This window comes from Artibeus jamaicensis, unplaced genomic scaffold (genome assembly GCF_021234435.1).
Source record: "Artibeus jamaicensis isolate MK-2021 breed Jamaican fruit bat unplaced genomic scaffold, CSHL_Jam_final contig_685, whole genome shotgun sequence".
NCBI lineage: Eukaryota > Metazoa > Chordata > Mammalia > Chiroptera > Phyllostomidae > Artibeus > Artibeus jamaicensis.
This window is the reverse complement of record NW_026521924.1, coordinates 17397377-17423883: the sequence shown is the minus strand read 5'-3', so window position 1 is coordinate 17423883 and position 26507 is coordinate 17397377. Positions and strand designations below refer to the sequence as shown.

At 36.7% G+C, this 26507-nt stretch overlaps 1 protein-coding gene across 3 annotated transcripts in view; it reads right to left on the bottom strand.

The window, feature by feature from the left end:
• Nucleotides 1-3318: 3318 nt before the first annotated feature.
• Nucleotides 3319-26507, bottom strand: part of ITCH (itchy E3 ubiquitin protein ligase) — a 119008-nt gene continuing 95819 nt past the window's right edge. For all 3 annotated transcript variants that reach the window (XM_037164681.2, XM_053671029.1, XM_037164682.2), the window contains 10 exons: nucleotides 25646-25717; nucleotides 22367-22455; nucleotides 21498-21657; nucleotides 21098-21231; nucleotides 20442-20582; nucleotides 12869-12989; nucleotides 12332-12436; nucleotides 9871-9967; nucleotides 6137-6209; nucleotides 3319-5573 (listed from right to left, as the gene is read on the bottom strand). In XM_037164681.2, coding sequence (XP_037020576.2) covers nucleotides 5474-5573; nucleotides 6137-6209; nucleotides 9871-9967; nucleotides 12332-12436; nucleotides 12869-12989; nucleotides 20442-20582; nucleotides 21098-21231; nucleotides 21498-21657; nucleotides 22367-22455; nucleotides 25646-25717 — 1092 coding nt within the window. In that variant the 3' untranslated portion in view covers nucleotides 3319-5473. The remainder of the gene's footprint in view (nucleotides 5574-6136; nucleotides 6210-9870; nucleotides 9968-12331; nucleotides 12437-12868; nucleotides 12990-20441; nucleotides 20583-21097; nucleotides 21232-21497; nucleotides 21658-22366; nucleotides 22456-25645; nucleotides 25718-26507) is intronic.

Here is a 26507-nt window from a genome sequence, read left to right as displayed (position 1 = left end):
ACTAGCCAACCAGGAGCCAGCGTAAGGCGGACCAGGAGGCAGACCTTAGATCCCCCAGGGCTCGTGGGAAATCTGCCTTCCGCCGTCCGAAAGTGAAAAGCTAGGGAGCACTTTAATTATGGAAAATTCCCAATTCACACGATGTCGGACAGATGCTGGTTCCCGCTGTCGGAAGAGGCAGGCTTTCAACCGTCTACGAGGCCTGACTCTAAAAGGTCTAGGGGGTGGGCGGTGAGGGAGTATGAAGGCGAGGGCGGGGGGTTATTGACACCCTCACCCCCTGTGCGTCCAGATTGAGGCAAAGTGAAGCGCGGAGCCAAAATATGCCGAAGAGGTGAGAGAGTCCGCAGTTGGGTCTGGACTCCAAGCGTCTCTGGGGTCTCAGAGGGACCCCGTTGGGAATATCCCATGCAGGCTCGGAGATGAAGTAGCTAGGGCTGGCCTGGGGAGTCTGCAGACTTAGGGGCTTAGTCAGCCCCATCCCTGTTACCTGGAAGAAGCCACTTCACCTCTCTATGCTCCCTCCTTTTCTCAGCTTTAAAAGGAAGACCCTTCCTTCCAAAGCTCCATGTCCTCTCCCGCCCTCTCGCTTTCTACTCCCGCAGACCACAAAAATTTCTGGGTTTTGTAGCGGTAAGTTATTTGTTAAAACAACTGCCGTTTAGTGACTCTTTTGCCTCATTACCGGCCTGAACACTTAATACGTGCTATCGCAAGTAGCCTCAGAATTCCTTCACAAATGTCTCGAGGCATTGGAGCTTGCTGAATTCAACACATGATTTTCATTCTACTGTAGCCTCTCTAACTGGGGAAGGAGTTGGTGCCCCTTTCCGGGCACCAACTGTATCAGGGAGCAGGCACATCACCTCTGGTATTTTCCACAAAAATCCATGGCCTTAACTCGAGAAAATATTAAACCAAATTTGAGGCACATTTTATAAAGTATCTAACCAGAACTCTTTAAAAAATGTCAAGGTCATGAAAGAATGTGGAACTGTCACAGATTGGAGGAGACTGAAAAAAAAATGTGATTGGTAGGTAGAAAAATTGGTGAAATCTGATTAAGGCTGTAGCTTAGTGTTACTTTACCTCAAGTTATTAGTTTTGGTAACTGTAACAAGTTATACAGGATATTAACATTGGGGAAAGGTGGGTGAAGGGTGTGCAGGATCTCTCTACACTATCTTAGCAACAGTTGTTTCTGTAAGGGCTGCAGAGACTGGATCTCAAAACATCTTGGAAAATAAGCACACAAGGGATCATCACCCTCTTGCATATGGAGAACCAGGCTGAGAGGGATGAAATGATTTCACAAGATCACATTCACAGATGCAAAACAGAGTCTGGCCAGTAGTATGTGACTGGTGCCAGAATGATGGGGAAGGAGGAGTTGGAGATAATTGTTGGCTTTGAATGAATGGCAGGTTTCCGAGTTCTGGAGTTTATTCTGTTAATGGAGGAATCATTGTAAGATTTTAAGCAGGGAAAAAGCATGAGACTAAGGTCTTCCATAGGTCATTTTGAGGTTGCACAGTTGGATTGCAGGGGAGAGAATGAAAGCAATGACAAGAAGTTGCTACATTCATCCAGGGATGAAGATATGGGCTGTGACAATGAGAACATCTCTGAGAGAAGTGATTCAAAAGAAGTTTTGGAGGTGGGCTTGACAGGATTTGGAAACCAATTAAATGGAGCGGCTGAATCAATTACAGAAGACTACAAGGGCTGCAGTTTATGGATAGCAGTATAGCAAAATGTGTAAGCATGCAGCCTTTGGAGTCAGTCCTGATTCCAGTTTGCCTTCTCACCACTTAATAGCTCTGTACACTTCAAGTTAATCACTTTGATCATTTTTTTTAACCTGTAAAATAGAGGTAATTATCCCTCTCTGAGAATGGCCAAGAAGATTAAAAGACTGCATGAAGCATATCTATGTTTGGGACATAGTAATAAATGTTGACAGTTGCCCTGAGGCTAAGTGAATATAGTCGTGGTGCTGGTTGCTAGGATAGCAAAGACAAATAGAGACCAACAATGTCTTTCTGAGGTCTCCACTGAGGACCCTCCTCCTTGTCACATTCCCTGGATCCTCCCCACAAATGTTCTGACACAAAGAAGTCCTGTAGACACATAGGAATTGACAACTGAAATGGACTATGACAGCTTTCTGTCCTCAAGTTATGCAATGTAAGATTGTATAAGTTCAGGTAACAGCTGTCAGTCAGCAACAGCTGAGTCCCAGGTCCCAGTTTGGGGCTGGAGAGTCAAATGGTCACTAAGAACAATTACTTATTTCTCCATGGAAGATTTTCTCATGCTGTGGGGAATACACCTTCCCCTCTTTTCTTAGCTACACTAAAGCTAGAGTTTTCTGCTTATATGGGACAGATTAAAGAGGAGAGGGTGTATTGGAGAGGGTGTACTCAGCACTGGTGAAGAACCTGCAGTTTCTGTCCTCCAATCACTGTTATATCAGCATATGTATTAAGAAATCCCACTTAGCACATCCCTGGCAATAACTCAGATTGAGCACCAGCTGCAAACCAAAGGGTCACCAGCTCGGTCCCAGTCAGGGCACATCCCTTGGTGGCCTAGTGGGGCCACGTGAGAGGCAACCACACATTGATGTTTCTCTCCTTCCCTTCCCCTTGTGCTAAAAATAACTAAAACCTTTAAATAAAAAATTATAAAAAAAGAAATCCCACTTTCCTTTTAGCCTCTCTCCACTGATTCTCTTTTACTTTATTATTTTTTAAGATTTTATTTATTTATCTTTAGAGGGAAAGTGAAGGAGAGAATATCAATATATGGTTGCCTCTTGTGGGTCCCCTGCTGGGAACTGGCCTGCAACCCAGGCATGTGCCCTGACTGGGAATCGAACCTCGATTCTCTGGTTCATAGGCCTGTGCTCAATCCACTGAGCAACACCAGCCAGGGCTCAGTGGTTCTCTTTTAAATGAGCTTGATCACCTTGTTTCCCCATTAAGAAAAAGGTCTCCTGAAGCTAGTGAGCAGAAAGGCCTACTGAGAGCAGTCAGTCATGGTAGCTAGCTGGTGGTTCAGCATCCATGGCTAAGGTCCTGACTTAGAGCACCTGTGGCTGTCTCAGAAAAGCAGGTATCTTCATCTTAGTTCTCTTCACAATAGATGCCAATTCTCACCTTGGTGGATCTTTCTGGTATTTTTTTTAGTCCTACCTCTTCTACAGTACAGTTAGGCTGTAATCCAGTCAGTTACAAAAGCAGTCAGAAATCTGTAAGATCTGGTCTTTTCTACAGGTGGGGAAAACCTTACAAGACTAACAGAAAAATGTGCAAATGAAAGATCAAAAAATTTTAATTATAAACAGTCTTACATCTTTTAAGGAAATGCAAGTGAGGCAGCCCCCAAGGGACCTTTATAAGAGCACTTGACTCCCTGTGATATCTGAAGAGTTACCTGAGTATTTGAAATTACAGTTCAAGGGGAAAAAAAGGAATGCCAATACAGTAATATACAATCCAGTGATGCTATTCCGTTTTTAGTTAATGAAAGCATAGCATATATACAAATAATCTTGTAAATAACTCTAAAAGAAACAAAAAAAGTGAGGGGGCTGGAGATACCAACTATTAAATAGAAATATTTAATCTTAAGGAGTTTAGAAGAATGAGAGTTACATCCAAACCAAGGAGGGATATAAATATAGAGAAGTCTTAATTCTATGAATCATCCCTGGTAACATTTCAGATTATTAACCAGATAAATAAAAAGTAGGATTGACTGAAACAGCTCATTTAGCATGAGACCTCTGTGGGCAGGTGAGTCATGTTTCACTTAAATTTCTGATGAATTGACATTGGTATGTCAATCTTTCGGTGAAAATTTAGTACCTCAATCTTAAATAGAGTTATTGTAAGTCTTATAAAATTAGATTCTTCTGTACAATATAAGATCATAAAAGACAGAGTAGGAATTCATTATTATGAGCAGCTGGATCAGTTTTAAACCACTCTATTTGATGAAACAATTGAGGTCCTTCCCTACTGACCCAAGCTGTGAAATGCTGCTTTCCCCAACCTCCCAAAAGAGCAAAAGAATAAGACAATTGCTCATTTTACTTTGTTTTTATTTCAACATAACATGCAGTTAAAAAAATTAACCATTTATTAGCATTTACAATGCTGACAAAGAAAAAAGACTCTAAAAGCAATTTAGTTCATATTTAAGAAATCACTCTAAACACTTACAATAAATCTATTTCCAAATGTTCAGTTTGGACCAAAATTTAAGATAGCATTTGGAAGATATTTCTGTCTGCTGTCTATCTGCAGTCTTTTTATAAAACCTCTGATTCTTGGGATATCCAGCCCCCATTTTTCTAACGCAGCAGGAAGACATATACATGTGGCCACTTAAATTAAAGAAAGAAATGCAGTAAGGGAGATCCCAGGCTGCAAAAATATATACAAGCATTTACCTTTTCCAGAACTAAGTGTTTCTTGCATAAAAATATTAAATAGCCAAGCCCTATAGAACTAGGGCCGGGGCTACTTAAAATATAACTATTCTGTATTTTAAAAATATATAGGGCAGAAAGCCTTTTGGGTGATATTTATACATTTTCACACAATATTTCTAGGTCCCTAAATGAATCATCAAGCATTTATGTAGAACCAAAAAAAGTCTACTTTCTTACATTATCTCTTAATTTAATCTCATAAATCTCTAGTAAATATTGCAGGTAACTACATTTCAATATGAGAATTCACCTCTATAGGAAGTCTTTATAGAAGGCTTAATTTCCATAGCCGTATGCTACCAAAGTTCAGACTTATACAATAAATGGGTAGGGGGCAGACATTCGCTCTGTAAGACAAAGCAATAGCATTTTTCCCCCCCAGCAATGAAAAGGTGGAGTCTCTACTCTGGGAAAAACAAAAACAAAACAAAACAAAACCTAGGGCTTTAAGAGACAATACCACATATATTTTCTGGAGTAGGTGGCATAAAAAACCAAATGAATGTAGGGCTGGGTAGACCCTAACCGCCTTCCCTTTGAGCTGACAATTTCTGGATGAGGTGATCCTGTCACTTGCATCAAGTCTGCTGTAGGACGGCAGTGTTAGAGCACACACACATGAGGTTAACAATGTTTCTGTTACTGTTCTAGGATGTAAGAGTGAGACTTCTGATACACATATACATAATTAAGGAAACAATCTAGTGGAATAAAACAAGGCAGATTTCATTGTTGTGTTAAATCTCATGGTAAGTAAGGTTTTGACTAGTCATTTGCAGATCTGATTTCTGGAAACATTTGAGTAAAAATCCAGAATCACTGGGAGATAAATCTCAATGATAATTTACTTACACTCAGATAACTCTCTAAACAGTCACAGTCCAATTTTACAAGATGTGCAAAGGTAGAGAAGGAAAAGGACAAACAATTGCAAACAAGTTCTTGTCCTTTGGGGGTACAAGTTTCCAGAAGTTACTCTTGTCCAAATCCTTCTGTTTCTTCAATTGCAAATAACAGCTTTTCTTTCAGTTGCTCATAGCTCTTATAGGGTGGCAGGTCCAGGCGGTTAAAACTAAAAGTAAGAATTATTAGTTTGAGGAAAGGAAATGTACAAAAAATCCTATATAGGCAGTATATTATACAACAACACTGTTTATTTTTATTTTTTATAGTTGATTTTAGAGAGAAAGGAAGTAAGAACGAGAGACAAACATCAACTTGTTTTTCTACTTATCTATACATTCATTGGTTGACTCTTGTATGTGCCCTGACCAGGGATCAATCCCACAACTATGGCACATTGGGATGATGCTCTAACTAACTGAGCTACATGGCCAGGGCACAACACTGGTTTTTAAAGTTATCACTTGACTGCAGATGGGCAAATTGTTTTGGGGCAATGGAAATATGTTAAAATTGGATTGTAGTAATGGTTACTACTCTAAATCTATTAAATCTCATTGAATTAAAATGGGTAAGTTTTATAGTATGTATTATAAATTATGCCCTAATAAAGGTGTTAAAAATAATTCAATACAATAAGAGAAATATTTCATTTTTAATTTCTAATAGGCTTTAATATCTAAAGAACAACTGGAAATGGCAATTTTCTCTACTCTTTTTGATTTTACTTACCAGGTATGACTTCTGGGTAACCAATTTTCTTTCCCAACTTTTTCAATGCAGAATTTTTGTGGTCCATTGCTCCCTGAAACATAGTAAAATCAAGTTTGATAATGTAGTGCATCCCAAATTGTGATCCAGCAGCATCAGATCAGCATTACCAGGGAACTTGTTAGAATCACAAAACTACAGGCCCTATCCTAAACATACTGAATTGAATCAGAAACTCTGGGGCTATCCGAAATATGTTTTAATAAGCTTTCAGGTGATTCTGATGAGTGTGAAGGTTTGACAACCATTTTGCTAATGTATGCACACAAGAAGAGAAAATGCAGTTTTATTTAGCATTCTTTAGCTACAATAACAATGTTATAATCACATAAGAGAACACATAAAAAGCTTACTTCTGGCTTTAAATACCAGAGGGAAAGTACAAACCACTGTCTTATATGATAAAACATGATTTAAACATAAACAGTTAAAACTTTATAAAATATAAACAAACCACCTAGTGAATTCAGTATTAACAATGCTTATGGCACATAGGTCTTGTAGGGCATACCTTTACACACACCTAATTCTTGCTTCTCATTTATATTCTGTTGGAGACAGCTGTGAATGCTGATCTTTTTTAAACACTGGTCTTCCAAAAGGTCACTACTGCTTCTTAGGAACCATTTATTGGTGGTCACTGATTGGTAGTACTACTCACTCATTAAAAGGTACTAGGCACACTAAATGTTCTGCAATGTGTCAGGACAGCTGTACTCAGAATTTTCTCATGTCCCACAAGAATAAACCTTGTAGGAATATAAATCTGTAATACTTTTGTATCTAATAACATTGAAGTATTTTCACAGGTAGTTAAGTGAAAAGCCCAGTGATATAGGAAATGGTTATTATTTAAAAGGATAAATAATTAAGTTAGAAATTATCAAATAATTTATTCACACTGCACATTCTCTCAATATTATTACAACATTTCTAATCATATGGATGGAAAAGTTTCATTTAACAGTGCTAATTAATATGGAATGGTAAGACATCAAGTTGTAAACATTATACACTGCAATTATTTTTAGGTTACCTGTTATTTTCAATCGTACTCTGACACTCTGCTTAAACTACGACACTTCTATGTAGACTCTTGCACTTACGTTCCTGTTTTCAACTTATTTAAACTGCCAAATGATATGGTCTCTGAGGTCTTTTTACATATCAAAGCCTTGGACTGTAGTGTAATTTCATGATAAACAATACACTTAAAAAAAATCCTCATCCAAGGATATGTATTTATTGGTTTTAAAGGGAGGAGGGAAGAGGGGGAGACAGAGAGAGAGAAAATCATCCCAACTGGGGGTTAAACCTGCATCCTAGGTCTGTGCCCTGGCTGGGAATCAAACCTGTAATCTTTTGGTGCACAGGATGACATTCCAACCAAACTGAGCTACCTAGTGAGGGTTAGACACTACAGTTTAAGATCTACCTTATTTTTCCCTACTTTGATTATTTATAATTTATTCTGGCAGGTATAGTATCCCTACTTCATTCAGGTTATTTCCCACTTTTTCTTATGATATTTATTTAAGTCTATTTTTCTTACTTTTTCTATTTTTTCTTCTACATTCCAGTGCTTCTTACACAGAGGGGCTTTTGATCTTCCCTTAAATCCAAACCTTTTCTTAAGCATAAACAAGTATCTGACTATTTGTGTTTTCTAACATAGCTGTTCCCAAATATACATATATTGAAATAAATATTATTTTATTATAAATTATTTCTTAAAAAGTTACTGTTATGTACATGTATTTTGGGGGAAATAAAAGATATGTTATTTTGCATCTACCAATTTCATTCCAGAACATTAAAGAGGAAATTACAAATATTGTTATAAAAATGGAATGTCAGATCTGGTATGTTCAAGCACCACCAAATTAAATTATTATATATATATCACTCTTACAACTTTATCCTCCTACACTGGGTGGAAGGTTAAATCAGATGGCTTATAAAATTCTACGAACCACGGTCTTGGTTTCTCTGCCTTGTTGCACAGGTGCCCTTCTGTGTTGTTTTAGACAGCTCCACCCAACCACAAGTACTCCCAAGAGCAGACCTAGTTATCATCTCTAATAATCATATTTCCAGTTTATAATGAGAATCTTATACCATTTCCCCCCCTCATTTTGGTCACTATTCCTAACCCCCAACATGTTTTCTCTTTTTCAAACTAGAGAGCATTCTCAAAGGTGCCCCTCTCTAATAACTTATTTAGAAACCACCCTCTCTCTAGCACTGGATTAAAAACTTCCCTTCATATTCCTTCCAAGGAATTAGAATATATATTTCTCCTTTTTACTCTGAGGCCTCCCCTTTAAGTCTCCCTCTAAGCTATTAGTCTCATCCCTAAATACAGATGTTTTAAGCATCAACCCTCTATTCTCTTTTTGCATAAGCCCATTCTCACAGTTTTAAATATAAGGCTCTACTTCTCCTCGAAAGTCATACTTTGGTAACAGCTATAAACTTACTCCCTGCTTCCTGACTACTTTCTACTTGGTTGTCTGGCAGTCACCTTAAACTCAGCAGATTTTAAGCAACTCATTATCCTCCCCCGATACTTCCAAACCATGTTCGTTACATGTCACAACTTGACTCAATTTTTCCAGATTTCATAACTACCTTCAACATTCTTCCTTCTTATCTCATCTTTTAATCAAGTACTGTTTCTACCTTTGGAATTTCTGTAGCATTTATTCACTCTTTTCCATCTCTACTTTCATCTCCTAAGATCAGGTTCTCATCATTGCTCCAATCATTTCTTCCTATCTTCCAGGCTCTGCCTATCTTTTGATGCATACTATGCCTTGCCATCAAACCTTTCTAAAATGCAGCTTCAGCAAGTGTTCCTCTTTTCACAAAGTTTCCATAGCTTACGATACCCTCAGAGTAATGTTCACATTCTTTTGGTCTGGCTTTTAAAGATACTGAAATTGATCATACACTTTGTCCAAAATTACCTAGTTCTTTTTATTCTGTCTCTTTGTTTTAGCTGAAGCAGGCTTAGGGATCACAACTTCTCTATCCTCTTATGGTAGCTGATATAATATTGGTGTTAAAGGAAGACTTGAATTTATTAGTTGCAAAATATTCTCATAATCACTCATTTCAAAACAATGCACTTTAATCTGGCTACTATGTGATAAGCATTATGCTAGGTGTCAGAAATAAAAAGGTGAAGATATAGATCTATATCTTAAGGAGCTCCAGGTACAAGAGGGGAAGAGTGGTAAAAATATTAAAATATAGTACCTTAAAAAAGGCACTTAAAATATAGTTCATTAACACATAGTATAATACAACCAGCAGCGCCTCAGAGGAGACACAAAAATGTTTGCCAAATGACTGAATGAACAAATAGATTTACAAACAGAAGATTACTACCCTACTGAATTAAAATGTGGGGTGTAGTCTAAGGGTTTAAAAATTTCTAGAGGTAAAGAGTACAAAGTGTTTAAAAATTTATACAAACCTAGGTTAACTATGACTATTTAAGAAAATGGCTATATTTATCATTGTTATTTCTGATAAGTATGTATAACACATTAATATGAACACAGGCTGAGTCCTGCTTTCAATTCTTTTGAGTATACCCTAGGATTAGAATCGCCAGATGCCATTACATTGATGTAACAGCAGTGTGATAAACAATTTTCTGTGGAGGAAAAGTAATTCTATACACATACCCATGAGGTCAGCAAATCCTCCAACCGGTAATCGGCAGGTTCCAGTAACAAATTGTAGAAGTCTCATTCTCTTCTCATTATCGATTTCTTTAACAAACTGTTAAAGCATATTTAAAGAGATACATAGGTCATATGTTACATTCAGCATACTAAACAAGAAAAACAATTATTTAAAATCTTAAACTCCCAGTGTCAGATGCACTAATGACTGTACTCACCACTGTGGATGGAGGGGTGTCTCTGCTTGTCACAGTCCCACCAACCTTCCCCTATGTAAATCTTAAGACCACATCCTTATAGGGAGATAGAAAAAGAGGGTGTCCTGGGCTCAAGAGCTCCCTACTCACAGTCTCAAGGTCAGTTCTTCTAGGGTAGCTCCTTCTTCCCCTACCCCAGATATGCTTACCCTATAGAAGACTCATGTCATTACATAAAACACAGCTTGAGGCAATAAAGACTTTTGGTTTTATGAACAAATGAAATCAAATTCAAAGAATTCTGATCCAGATATACCCTAATAAGTTAAGTGTTGCCAAAATTATGTGTCTGTTAACTCCTGTATAATAATTCTGAACCTGGCTGGTGTAGCTCAGTGGACACCAAGGGGTTGCCAGTTTGACTTCCATTCAGGGCACATGTGTGGGTCATGGGCCAGGTTCCCAGTAGGGGGCACTTGAGAGGCAGCCACACACTGATGTTTCTCTCCTCCTCTCTCTAAAAATAAGTAAAATCTTATTAAAAAAAACAAAAACAAAACATTATGTTTCTGGAGAATGTTTTTAGCCTATAGCATAAGTATTTTGGCTCAGCCAAATTTTTTTGGTAAAGAATAACTTTTATCCTATTGTACTACTGTCAAGTATTTTTAAATTGCTAATCTGATTTGTTACAGGACTTCAGTTCATCTTTCTTATGAATTTAAAAGAACAGCGGCAATATAAATTTAAAAAATGTTTATTATGATACAATATATGTAACATACTTAACATTTTCTTTTAAGATTTTATTTATTTATCTTTAGAGGGGAAAAGAAGGAGAGAGGGAGAGAAACATCAATGTATGGTTGCCTTTTGTGCATCCCCTGCAGGGAACTGGCCTGCAGGGAACCGGCCAGCAACCCAGGAATGTGCCCTGACTGGGAATCGAACCGCGATTGTCCATACTTAACATTTTAAGTATACAATTCAATGGCATTAAGTACATTAATTCTACTATATAATTATCACACCAAACAAAAACTCTGAATGCATTAAACTTATCCTGCCACTGTCCCTTCTCCCCATACCCTGGTAGCCTCTATTCTATTTTCTATGTCTATGAATTTGCTGTTCTAGATACCTCATATAAATGGAATCATACAATAACTGTCCTTTAGTGGCTGGCTTCTTTCTTTTTAAAAAAAAATTAATTTATTTATCTTTGGAAGGGAGGGAGAGAAGAAGAGAAATACCAATGTATGGTTGCTTCTGGTGCATCCCCTGCTGGAAACTGGCCTGAAACCCAGGCATGTGCCCTGATGGGGATCTTTTGGTTCGCAGGCCCGTGCTCAATCCACTGAGCTACACCAGCCAAGGCTGACTTATTTCACTTAGTATAATATCCTCAAGGTTTATTCATGTTGTAGCTTATGCTAGAATTTCCTTTCTTTTAAGGTTGGATAATATTCCATTGTACGTATCATATGTACCACATTTTGTTTATCCACTCATCTGTTGATGGATACTTAGATTGCTTTCATCTTTTGACTATGTAATTAATGCTTTTATGAACATAGGCCGAGTCCCTGCTTTCAATTCTTTTGAGTATACCCTAGGATTAGAATTGCTGGATCATGTTAATTGTGTGTCTAACTTTTTGAGGAACCACCAAACTGTTTTCCACAGTGATACACCATTTTATATTCCCAGTAAATGCAGGAGAGTTCCAATTTCTCCACATTCTCACTAAGGATGATGATGATGTGATGATTATTTTTGGTAATAGCCATTTTAATAGGTATGAAATAGTATCTCACTGTGATTTTGATTTGCATTTCCCTAATGATTAGTGATATTGAAAATCTTTTCATGTGGTACAACAGACTTTTTGAAGAAGACACCATTGATTTCAAACCAAGTCTCTTCCTTAAGTCTGCTTGCTTACCATTATGTGATTCTTAATGAGGTATGAATAATGAAAACCATCCTTCCAGTCTATAAAATTTCAAAGCATGTAGATTAAATGCAGGAGAATCTTAACATCTGGAGTTATCTTATACCCTGAGGAAAGGTGCAAGGTGTGTGCTGCTTACTAATCTTAAAAACATGCTGCTATAATCTACATTCATTTATTATAATGCATAGGATGGAATAAAGAGTCTGAACATACTGCTACATTTTGTTCTGTGATTTATTTTCATATATGGTAAAAAATTTCTAAAAACTTATGGTGTGTTTGTGAAAAGAAGTAAACTGAGACAAACCTGCCAAAACCACATGATCTGTTTGCTTGTCCTAGTATAATGACGGTAGATAGCATGTCTTTGCCAGTCATTCAAATCAATCTCTTGCATTCCACATAAAAGGACCTTTAGGGATTAAAAAAAAACAAATGATTTCTATAGGTAATTGTATAATCTATATAATAATACTAGACATAGGTAAGAAAGGACTAATATTAAACAACTTTCAAAAACAAATTAATAAGGAGGCTTTGGCTTATAAACTGCGTATCAAGAATTGTATCTACAATACTTCTGAAGGCTGAGTTTCCAAGGTACAGTGTTATATATACACAGATTAAGGTAAATGAGTCATTCATTGTAGAGATGTTCTGACTGTAATACTTTGATATATTTAGGTAAGTTATGGACATTTTAAACCACAGGGGATACTTCAAAACATCCTGCCTGCATAAAAAATAATATTGCCACTGGAAAGACAGGGAAGTGAGCCTAAAGCAGATAACTGAAGGCATTATTTATTAGCATGCTAAAGAGGAAAGAAGAAAAACTCATTACCTCTAACTCCTTTGCATCAAAGTACTGCAAATACTGCTGGGGGAGAATTTCATTAAAACCCTCAAAGAAAGCTTGTGTCTGTTCTTCAACACCTCGAGACAACCTCCATTCAGCTACCATTCTAGTAAATAAATATTAAAAAAAACTATCAGGAAGTTTAAACTTTATGTTTAAATTCTGAGTACAAAAATAAAAATTTAAAACTTTACTATTAGTAAAAACTTCATATACAAAAGAATATAGGGCACAGCTGGGTAGTTCAGTTGGTTAAGAGTGTTGTCCTGATACACTAGGGTTGAAGGTTTCATTCCTATTCAGGGCATATAAAAGAATCAACCAATGCATAAATAAATGGAACAATAAATCAATACTTGTTTCTCTCTCTCAAATCAATAAAAAAAAGAATATAATAAACCTCCTACATAGATATCCCAGCTTCCATACAATACCAATGTTACTTCATTATGTCCCTTACCCATACTTGAGACATAACTTCATTTTAAACATTATTTTAGTATGTATCTCTATAAGATGAGGTCTCTTTTTAAAAACAATCACAATTCTATTATCACACAAAAAAGCAAATAATTACTTTATATCAAATAGTTCTTAAATTCCACCAAGACTGATTTAAAAAAATTGCTTAAATCAGAATTGAAAGTAAGTTTATACACTGTGCCCTGGCTGGTGTGGCTCAGTGTGGATTGGGTGCTGGCCTGCAAACTACAGGGTTGCCAGTTAAATTCCCAGTCAGGCACATGCCTGGGTTGCAGGCCAGATCACCAGTTGGGATTGCATGAGAGGTAACCACACATTAATGTTTCTCTCTCTTTCTCCCTCCTTTTCTCTAAAAATAAATAAATAAAATCTTTTAAAAAAGAAAAGAAAGTTCATGCATTGCAAGTCTCTTAAAGCTTCTTTTAAATTATAGGTTTCATCTTGCATTTTTTTTCAATGAAAATATTTTAAAGGAAATTGTCTTCTACTAAATATTGTAGATTACAACTTCTACTTCCTTCTAATCTTCATATACATAGTTACACACCTAAGACATAGAACAAAGTTAAAATCACAACAAATATAAACTTTTTTCTATTTTATTACAAAGTATTTTTAAAAAATTTAATGAACAAACAAATGTGATTACTTAATGACAACTTGAGGCAACTAAAGTTCTCAAGTTTACTGAGAACTTGGAAAAGTTTACTGAGAACTCGAAAATTTTTTTAAATGGCAGCATAGGTTGTATTAGACTAATGCTCTTGGTAATTACAATTATAAACTGTACAAAAACAGCCCTGGCTAGTGTAGCTCAGTGGACTGAATGCTGGCATGTGAACCAAAGGGTTGCCAGTTCGATTCCCGGTCAGGGCACAAGGCTGGGTTATAGGCCAGGTCCCCGGGGGGGGGGCGGGGGTGGGGGGGGGGGGGTGGGTGTACAAGAGGCAACCACAGGTTGATGTTTCTTTCCCTCTCTTTCTCTCTCTCTTTCCGTCTGTATAAAAAATAAATAAGTAAATTCTTAAAAACTAGTAAAATTATAAAAAGATGTTTGAAGTCATCAGAGAAAAGTCAAAGGCAGGCAACAATTAATTGGTGGGGATAAGATTCTTAAAGGAGGTTGGAACACTGGAGCAGGTCCACATTTAATAGGCTTTTCCCCTAAGGGCACTTCCCAGTTTACACAGAGCACAGAAGCAATAGTCTTATATGTTACAGAGGTAACATGCCATTGGGAACTTGAAGCTGCCAAAGACACTATGGGAATATCCCAGGAAGAAAGAAGACAACGACAGGGAGTTCCCAAATCTGCACAGAAGAAACATACTGCAAATCCTTAGCTGAGCCCCAGCTAGTGTGGCTCAGTGGATTGAGCACTGGCCTGCAAACCACGAGGTTGTAGGCCTGATTCCCAGTTAGGGTATATGCCTGGGTTGTGGGCCAGGCCCCCAGTAGGGGGTGTGCAAGAAGCTACTGTATCTCTCACATATCCATGTTTCTCACCCTCTTTCTCCCTCCCTTCCCTTCTCTCTAAAAATAAATAAATAAAAATCTTAAAACAAAAATCTTAGTTGACTCCTAAATATACATGTAGAAAATGGCAAGACTCCAAGGAACCCCACGCAAAGCAGTAAGCCAGCCAAAGATCTAAGCAGAAATTTCAGCAGCTACCTAATATAATGCTAAAGAGACAGAATTTAAGTGTTCACATTTCACAAAATTACATGGTAAACACTTTGGGCTTTCCACTATAAGGAACAAGGACCATATTCTGGGAATAAAGGTTATGTTTTAGGATTAAAAGCAAAATGGAAATAGACCAGCTCTAACTGGCTTCCACAGGATCAATGTGATCTGCCTTTAAATTTCACTGCCTGTCAAAACAAAACTCGAAGTTCTTACAGAAGAAGAAAAAATAACCTAGAGTATCTACCAAGTATCTTCCACAATAAAAAATGACTACAGACCTCTAGTCAAGATGGTGGCATGGACTCACATCCTCTCACAACCACATCAGAATTACAACCAAACTATACAACCATTGTTTAGAACCAAACAAGAAGCCATACTGAGACTTACAGGAGGGGCACAGAAGTGAAATGGGCTTATTCCACACCCGTGTGTGGCAGATAAAAACCCAGATGGATATATCAACTGCAGAGATCTCCTATGAGCAACAGAGAGTCCCAGCTCCACATCAGGCCTCCCAGACCAGGGTTCCAGTGCCAGGAAGAGAAGTCTCCATATTCTGGCTATAAAACCCAGGGGGATTGGGGTGGCTCAGTGAGATGGAGGGCTTCTGCTGTTCCAGTCAGTTGTACATGGACTTATTCAGACTTACTTCCTCTGAGTTCCAGCACTAGAGCAGCAGCTTGAAAGGCACCAGAAACAAACGGAAGGAACTGAATTATCTGGCATCAGGGTAAGAGCTAGAGGGGCAGCTTTCTGCCAGACAGAAATGCTAGGGGGTGGGCACTATATCTTAGTCTCTATCAACTAGGGTATCACTGTGCCCTGACCTGGTCATTCCCTGAGACCCCACCCCACCCAAACTGTGAGCCCACTCAGCCAGTTCTAGTGGCTTTTCCATACAAATGGCTTTTCTTGGCTCAAGCTTCAGACTTTCCTAAAATCTATCAAACAAGCAGTATCTGGCCTCAGAGTAGTACCTTGTACCTCTTGTTAAATGGCTCCAGGCCTGGAACTAGCAACACCCAGCCTTGGGTCATAGTTTGGCCTCTCCTGGGCACCTCCAGGCTCAGTACAAGTAGCAGCCATCTTCAGATCACTTTGTAGCTCATGCCAGGTAGCCCCAGACAGAAAATAGGTGGTAGATGACCTTGGCCTATACCTCGCAGGAGGCCCCAGAGCCAGTGCACCCAGTGTATAGCTCAGACCACATTGAAGCACTACCCAACCACCCCACAAGTGACACACTCGAGGGGCACCACAACTTTCCTGAAGTAAGTCCTTATTCATGAAGTGGGCCTCTGCACAGCTAATTTGTTACAACCAGTCCTTGCAGCCCACTGGCCTGGGGGTAAATCCCTTCCAATGGTGTGCCAACAATAAGCAAGTCTCAACCATAACGGAAGAGTGTACACAGCCCACATAGGGCAAGAAAGGGGATGTGGTGCACACCTGGAGTGTGTGGCTCTGGTGTATGAGAAGGCTGTGTCACTGGACCCCACAGGACACCTACATATTAGGCTTCTCTACTAAGCCTGGGAGACATGGCAGTTTTACCTAATACATAGAAACAAACACATGGAAGCTGCCAAAATGAGGAAACAAAGAAACATGTCCAAAATTAAAGAACAGAACAAAACTCCAGAAAGGGAACTAAACAAAATGATGACAAGCAATCTACTAGATGCAGAGTTCAAAACACTGGTTGTAAGGAAGGAGACAAATTTAGAACTTCAAGAGCATAAAAAAGGACATGGAAACCATAGAGAATAACTCTGGTCAGAAGAATACATTACAGGGAATAAAGAGTTGAACAGATGAAGCCGAAAATCAAAACAGCAATTTGGAATATAAGGAAGCATAAAACATCCAATCAGAGCAGAGAAAAAGAAGGAATAAAAAACACGAGGATAGTGTAAAGAGCCTCAGGTACAACTTTCAAGCATATTAGCATTCACATCATGGGGGGTGCCAGAAGGAGGAGAGAAAGAGCAAGGAACTGAAAACCTATTTGAAAAAATAATGAAAGAAAACTTCCCATACCTGGTGAAGGACATGGACATACAATTCCAGGAAGCACAAAAAGTCTCAAATAACAGGAACCCAAAGAGGTCCACACTAAGACACATAATTAAAATGCAAAAGGTTACAGACAAAGAGAGAATCGTAAAAGCAGCAATAGAAAAGCAGTTGGTTGCTTACACGGGCACTCCCATAAAACTGTCAGCTGATTTCTCAACAGAAACTTTGCAGGTGAGAAAGGAATGGCAAGAAAAATTCAGAGTGATGGAAACCAAGCACCTATAAACCAAGATTACTCTATCCAGCAAAGCTATCATTTAGACTCAAAAGACAGATAAAGACTTTCCCCAACCAAAAAACAAACCTAAACAAGTTCATCACCACTAAACCAGTATTAAATGAAATGTTAAAGGGTCTTTTTTAAGAAGATAACAAAATACATATAAAAAATATAAAGAGCCCCAGCCAAGTGGTTCAGTTGCTTAGAACACTGTCCTGTACACCAAGAGGTTACAGTACAGGTTCAATCCTCAGTCAGGGCACATACTTATGGAAAGCAACTGATCAATGTCTGTCTCTCCCCCTTCTTCTCTTTCTAAAATAAATACACATATCCTTCCGTGAAGATTAAAAAATGAAAAAGCTATTAAAGATGGATAAAATAGAAGTGAAGATTCTTAGCAGAGAAACTCTTAAAAGAAGAGTTTCTCAGATGGAAATTATAAAACATCTGAAACGAAAATTTCATTGGGTGAGCTTAACTAAGAGAAGTGAATGCAAAATGATCCAAACTGAAGAACAGAGAAGATAAAAAAATATATGCAGCATCTGAGAACCACGGGATGATATCAAAGGATAAGTATGATAAGGATGATACCAAACTGACATCTCTGAACTATGTAGAGCGGGAATCAAGGAAAAGGGAACATCTGCTGAGATAAAGCCCCAAATATTCCACGACCACTGAAATGGCATCCTTTGAAGATTCAAGGTCAGAAAAGCCACGCAGGATAAATATACATACAAGAAATCACAATTACATCAGGGTCAGAGCGCTAAAACCAAAATTAAAGAGAAAATCTTTCTTAATTTAAAGAGAAAATCTTTTAAAGCCACAGGGGGAAAAAACCCACATCATTCAGTAAAACAATAACTCATATCAAAAATAGATGCCAACAATAAAATGACATTATTCAAAGTGCTCAAAAAAGGAAATAATATTGAAAGTGCTAAAAAAAGTGAGAATATCCTTTAAAATTAAACATAACATAAATATGGTTTCAGACAAAACCTGAGAGAATTTACTGTCAACTGGTACACATGAAGATAAATGGTAAAGAAAATTTTAGAAGTTGAAGGGAAATCATCCTATATGGAAAATAGATCTGTGGGAAGAGATAAAGAGAATCGGAAATGGTAATGTAAGTAAACATAAAAAACTAGTTTTTCTTAATTTCTTTAAAAATCTACTGATTGCATAAAGCAAAGCTAATAATAAGGTATTATGGGTTGATAACATAAGAAATAAAATATGACAATAAGCACAAATGGCTGGAGTGAGAGAAATGAAATTATACCACCATGAGCCTCTTACACTGTATAAATAATGGTGTGCTATTAATTATGTTATATTATTATACATAATGTTAATAAAATATTAATTCTAAGTGATAAGAATTCATATTTTTATAATCACTAGAGCGTTCACTATAAAATGACAGATATAGTAAAACAACAGGAGAGATTAAAACAGAAAAGTAAAAATTATACCATTAATTCAAAAGAAGCAGAAAAGGAGGAACAAAGGAAACTGGGAAAAATAAATCACAAGGTGGCAGATTTAAGTCTATCATGTATAACAAAACTAAATGTAACTGTACTAAAAAGTGCAATTAAAAAATGAGCCCTGGCTGGTGTAGCTCAGTGGATTGAGCACAGGCTGGGAACCAAAGGGTCGCCAGTTCAATTCCTGGTCAGGGCACCTGCCTGGGTTGCAGTCCAGGTTCCCAGGGGGCACTGTGAGAAGCAACCAAACACTGATGTTTCTTTCCCTAATACATAAGGGGAAGAAACTCTGTCTCCCTCCCTTCCCCTCTAAAAATAAATAGTTTTTTTAAAAAGTGAAGATTATCAGACTGGATAAAAACAGTGAGACCCAAGAACATGCTGCTGATGAGAAACATATGAGTATTTTAAATACAAAAACACAGGATTGAAAGTAAAAGATGGAGGAAGATATACCATACAAATACTAATCATAAGAAAGCTGGAATGAATATATTAATATTTAAACAGTAAAAAAGCAGGCAAAATTCTCAGAAACTGGAATACTAGAAGAAGCACATATATGAAATCTAACCCTGAACTGGTGTTGAGAATGTGAATGAACCAAAAACTCTTGAGACTGAAAGTATGAACCGATGCAAAGAATAAGAGAGGATTGTACTATAAATCATCATTTTACTTAAAATTTTTACTTGATCTTACAATATCCCCTATGAAAATATCTGCATATAAATTTGAGATTGTTTTCAACAATATGTTACATGGCATAGCAGGTAACAGAATTGGTTGTTTAAAGTGATCTAGAACTATTTTCTACCATTAAAATTCTTGCTTTTGGAGAAAAGTGAAAGTTTTCTGTAACCAAAATTCTCTCCTATCACTTCATACATCTTCAAGACTTTGATTAAGCTGGAAATATACCAGGAAAGGAATATAAAACCCAGGAACAACCGCTACACAAAGGGCCTACAAAGGGCGGAAATAATCTCAGGACTGTATAAATATAACCACTCTTTAACTGTTGAGTTGAAATTACATTTGGTCCTCTGAAGGCAACCATGAGGCTGATGTGGCCCCTGGTGAAAATGAGTTTCACACCTTTGTTCTCAAGAGTCTTCATTTTCTTTGGATTCTGAAATGCAGGGCAGAATGGGATATCAAACCTGAGCTGCCTGACAGCACCTCACACACCAGGGATACTCTTCCCTATTACTGCCTGTGATTTGTGCTTTCCAGCCTCCATCTCTCTGCTCCAAACTTTTGCTCTCATGTTTACACAACTGAAAGGCTCAACTTAAGTACCATCAACTACTTGCTCCATGATTACAACTAGATGAAATGATGTCTTCTTCTTTAGACTTCTCATAGCACGTTCCTTGTTCCTTTCTCAAACACTTACAAGGCAGAAAAAGTGATCATTTGTGTCCTTAATAATACATGTTCAGTTCTCATTATTAGTTTCTAGGCAAAAATTATTTTTAAACATACTGTCCACTAGTATTACAAGGCAATTATCAACATGCTGTAGTCCAACAGAAAGGTTACCAACTATGTCAAAAGGAGCATTCTCTCTCACCTGATATATTCCTCTTTATTTTCTTCGGTTACAAGAATATTGCCACCATTGGGTTTCAAATCATGACTCTTGATTTCACCTAAAATTTCTTTATCGACGGAGAAATACATTTCCAAACCACATTCTTCAATATTGTTTTCTCTGCACAAATGAAATTAGCACTATTTGTTATACTAATCCAATTATTTAAAAAGTTTTAAACTAAAGGACTATGTTCTTAAATAACTATAAACCAAAATAACAAGAAAACCAAAAAAATTACGTTCTAAAGTCATCATATTTTGCCTGAGATCTTGGTTATATTTCTATAAAATTTATCATGTTGTGCCCTGGCTGGTGTAGCTCAGTGGATTGAGCGCGGGCCTGTGAAGCAAAGGATTGCGGTTCGATTCCCAGTCAGGGCACATGCCTGGGTTGCAGGCCAGTTCCCAGTGGGGGACACATGAGAGGCAACCACACATTGATGTTTCTCTCCCTCTCTCCTTCCCTTCCCCCCTCTCTGAAGATAAATAAAAATAAAATATTTAGGAAAAAAAAATTTATCATGTTGAATAATGAAACAGGTTTAACGTAGACCATGCTTACAGTTTAGATATTAACACCATATTGAAAGCATACAGACTGTATTTTGATAAAATAAATGGAAACACACTTACTTAACCCAGATGAGAGAATTGTAAAATTCTGGATCAATAGATTCTAAATCCTTGAGTCCTACTGGTTTGTTCAAGATGCGCTTGTAGAATGGCAAAGAAAAACCTGTGTCTATGAATTTCCCATGGAACAGAGCCTATGAAAGAAAAAACAAGTACCATTTAAGATAATTTTATAATATTACTGTATTTTATAATGTTAGATGAGTTCTTCATTAAAAAAAGGCTCCCCTGATATAGGATTCCATTATATTCACCCTTTTTCTAGAGAAAGGGCAAAGATAACAAATCCAATCTTAGAAATGTCTTAGTGATGAGAAAATTTCAAATGACAAAGTTAAAAAAACAATGCTTTAGTATTGCTGAATTAGCAAAGTAAACACAGTTCTCCAACTGTACTTACCATGGCAATAAACCTGCCAATAAAACGAAAATATTTCAGATGATCTGGATTGATATAAGAGGCGGGGTTTATCTGCAAGCAGTAGTTGTCCTTCCCTGCATATTCAAACAGGCAATACATTGGGTTCAACACCTCATGTGACAAAAGAAAGAACCATTCTCTGAAATGAAAAGAAAATTTTAAGTAAAAAATCATGCAAGTGACCATGACAACAAATCAGAGAGCAGTGGTACAAAATTAAAAATTTACACTCCTCAGCTGGCAATAGTTACCTAATTTATCATGTTGATTTTATTGCTTCTGTTCAACCTGACATATATTTTACAGAGATGATATTTATACACTGATTATTATATTTCAAAGAATCTGATACCATCAACTTTAAAGACACCATTATTAGATGAACCACTAAAACTTTTTTCCAATTATAATTGTGATACACATCTCAATTTCAGAAATGTTAATATAAAAATGTTAGTTTTAGAACCAATAAACTACTATACATAGTCAAGTTGAAACTTCACTGATTGACCCATGTGATTAGAGCAGCTGAAATAAGTCTAATCTTATTCCATGTATTACTAAGCCCTACAGTGATCCACATCAAGTACCACTGCTCTCTAAATCCTAGACAGATATAAAAAACAACCCAATTTCACAGAGCGATGTAGGTGAAACCAACTGGCAATACCTTAGTTACCTTCTGAATTAATGTTGAAATGCTATAGCTGCAGAATAAATGTACAATAATTTCCTACAGTTCATTTTCCTAAAATGTAAGATTTGAGAAAATAATACTTGCAAGCAAAGTATAATGATACCTTTGAAGGAAAGAAACTATAAGTTCTGAACAGTCATACTATCACTACCTTGCTACACCTCCATAATCTAAACCTTCTTCTCCTGGAAAAATCACCCACAAACGTCTTCGCAGATCTTGGGGACTGAAGCTCATTATCTGTAAAATAATAAAGTAAAAAAAACTGGTAAAAGCAGTTAGTGAAACACCATTCTATCACTTCTAGATTTGAAATCTCCTTCATTTTAAGTAAATTCCCCATGGTCTAATCAATACCACACATACAGAAAATACATTAACATTTCACAGTATTTTTATATGATACATATCTATGTACTTATATACTTTATACATATTAATTTTCTTGTAAATGAGTCTAACATTGACATAAAGTTGCTTCTCTCACTTGCTTAGAACAGAGTAACTATGGGCCTGGCCAAGGGTTAGGTGCTTTTTTTGTTCTGTTTTGGTTGAGTCTGGATTGTTTAACAGTCAAAAGGTATACATGATAGCTAACTGGCTAACATAGAAATGAAGAACCAGTGGCTGCAGAGAGAATATAGTTAACTTTGGAAACTCAAGTTTCTCAGTAGAAACTTGTAGGTACCTAGAAATATTACTCAAATTCTGTGTCCCACTATGGTGGTTAATAAAATCATTTTCATCTTTGAAGTGAGTACCATTACTAAGCTACAATAAACAGGTCATTTGGGTTCTTTCTTTGTAAAACTACTTATCTGCCAAAAATTGTGCCACTAAAACATTACAGATATTAATTACCCTTAGAAAAATGACAGGGCCTAAAGAGAGAGAAGTTGATACAATGCCTCTATTTAAGGAAATGATATGAATGAACTCTCACATTTAAATATCTAGAGAGGCTCAGTAACTTACTTGCTTATGCCAGGGCTTCTTTTTCCTACTCATATTTATATTCTACTCAAATTCATATTCCACTCAAACAAAAAAATCCAAGATATAACAAAAAAATTTAATGCTTATTTCATGTTTATGACAAATAGTCTATAAATACTACAGGCTAGATACATAACAATGAAAAAACAAACAGGTTAAAATATCTTTTTTGTTGCTCTGGCCAGTGGCTCCATTGGTTGGAGTGTCATCACCTACTACACCACAGGCGGCAAGCACAAGGCCCCAAGCCCAAATCCAGCCCTCCACCTTGTTTCTTGTTTCTACCCAGGGAGGAAGCACCTAGCTCCTTGCCCCTAGTTGAAGAGTAGTTACATTATACAGTCCTAAAATTACATTTGGCCTTTTGAAGGCAACCAAGATGCTGATATGACCCCCAGTGAAAATGAGTTTGATACCCCTGCCCTACACTAAAAGGTTGTGGGTGTGATGCCCAGTCTGGGCTCATACCTAGATTGCAGTTCAATCCTGTGTGTGGGAGGTAATTGATTGGTGTTTCTCTCTCTCTTAAATCAACAAATGTTATCTTTTATTGTCTTACTCCCTCTGACTATTCTTTGTCCCCATGGCTGCTCCCCAAACCCGAGGGCTATCCCTGATCTCTCTTGAGACTGTTCCCCCAAATCTGAGACTGCTCTCCTGGAAATTCTGGTTGTTCCTTTTCCCTGTGCCTGATATCTGGGGAGTCACTCTTCCTTGGAAAAAATACCTTTAAATACCTTTTAAGAAATGCCAAATATGAAGGAAAAAAAATTTTGTCCTACAATTTCCCTGATAAGCAGCTGTGTCATGCTAATAAAAACACTTACTATTCCAAAACAACTTTATCCAACAGTTATGAAAAAAAATCCAATGCTAATTTTGCTATCAGATTTGTCATTCTTTCGAAGCAATTAAATATTTCTCAATTTGTAATTTCATATTTAATTGATATGTGTCAAATCTAAGATGACAATTTTAAACAACTGTTTTAGTACCATCTGGTCTGTCACTTTGCAAAAGCTTCTGGTTTCATAAGCCAAAAGATGAAGAGACATTTAAACACGTTTTGCATCTTTTCAGCACTTCTACAGGCAACTGATGTTCCAAGAAACTGGCTGCCCACCAGAAACTGCATACTCAGTGACTATATAGTGGTTATGAAAATTAAAAAAAGGTAACATATGCAGTAGGAAATGGCCTTGGAGACATATATCATATCAAAGGAATGACTCATAATTCTCTAAATAGCCTTAGTTGAGTACTGCTGCTAAAAAGCTATCGGCTCCTACTTAGCAGGATGCCAACTGCATTTCTCCCTTTCAATGTTAATAACTGAGGTTCCATTAAGAAATGAACTGTGAACCAGAGTATCTCGGTGTGAGTCCCAGTCAGGGCACATGCCTGGGTTGCAGGCCACTTACCGGCAGGGAACACATGAGAGGCAACCACACATTGATATTTCTCTCCCTCTGTCCTTCCCTTCCCCTCTCAAGATAAATAAAATCTTTAAAAAAATGATAATTAGGAATGTATACTGTTTAAAAAAAAGAAAGAAATGAACATAACTGTTTCCAAAAGGAAGTAGCTAGCTACTTTCAACTATCTCAATGTTTTCTTTTTTTACTTTTGCATTCGGTGTGACACTCCTTGAAGCTGTAGCTATTACAATTATCAAAGGGGCTTGGTAATAAAGAATCACATCCACATCTGGCCATAAAACAAAGATTAACTGGATGTCTTCATATTAAGACATTTTTTCCACTTGTCATTTAATCTTCCCTATAACAAAGTCACTTAACATTTAGTTGCATTTGGTTGCTCAACAAAGTTGAGAAATAAAGGTTAAGTAATAAATTAACTCAGGTTTTGAGAAAAATTGAAAAAAAAAAAAAAAAAAGACTTCTTGAAATGTGTTTTTTTAGATATTGTCACCAATGTTTAGATGTTCTTTAGATCATTGTCACCAATGATCACTTTCCTTCCTATATAATTTTTAAAGTTATAAGAGTATCACACTTATTGTAAAAATGCAGGCATTACAGAACTATAAACTTGTAAAGTTTTCCCCCAATCCTTTTCTACCTATTCAATAATATTCATATGGATACTTCCAGACTTCTACCAAAAGCCTATTTTCTTACTTAAATATCTGTTTCAAATCAAATACTAAGCTTAGAATTGGAAACTTGAAACTCATTAATTACTTTAAGTTACTCTGACATTTCAAAAACACAAAACATACACATACACAAAACACATACAGCGAACTACCTGCATGTTCCTAAATTTAGGCAGTAAAGTAGCCGGCAATGAGATTAGACTGAACAATTCAAGGACTCCAACTCAAAAATTCCCAACTGTTTAAACTGCCAACACCAAAAGATGATTTGGGGTTGGCGGCCAGGGGGCAAACTACTGAGTGGAAAAATAGTACCTGCTGAAAGGAATCCTCAAACAACGTTTTTCTTGTCACTGTAATCTTTATGTGCTGTGGCATGGCCAATTGCTGAAATATAAAAGTGACTTAAGTCAATTCTTACCATTTAAAATGGCCTATCAAAAAACCAAAAGGATAAAGTTTTATTTACTTTTATTTCTGTCTACAGGAACAAATAGAGTTGAATATGAATTTATATGCAATAATGTTTTTGTGAGCCTTCATGATAACTACAGATCATCTGGTATATAAAATATGGAGGAACAGAAGATCTTATATGCACAGAGCTTTACTGAGTCAAATCTTTATTTAATTTTATTTTCAAAATCCTAATTCAGATTCTTCTTGCTTGTCTAGTTGATTATAAGTCTGAAGTTTAGAAATATTCATCATAGTAACATACTATACTTTTGAGTAGTATATTAATTTTATTTAAAACCCATAATGAAATTAATTCAATAAATATTTTATACATAAGAAATAGCTGATCATATCAGAGAAAAATACTGAATATAACCATATATATATATATATATATCTACATATGCATCTGTTAAAGTGGTATATGCATATATGTATCAAATGCTAATATCAAAGGGGATGGTAGTAATTTATACATCAGAAAAAATGTTTTGGCTCATTTAAGGATTTCTGCAATCTGAACATAATGGACACTGGAAAGAGAATAACAATGTTTTCTTATTCAAATGGTTTCAAATTCACTGTTCTGGACAACAGAAACAACAAATTATCTAACTGATAAAATCTATTTCTTCGCCTTGAAATAGGAGATTTTGATGCTTTTCATTTTACCTGTTTTTCTCTGAATTATTCTCACAATCACTGACTATGTAATATA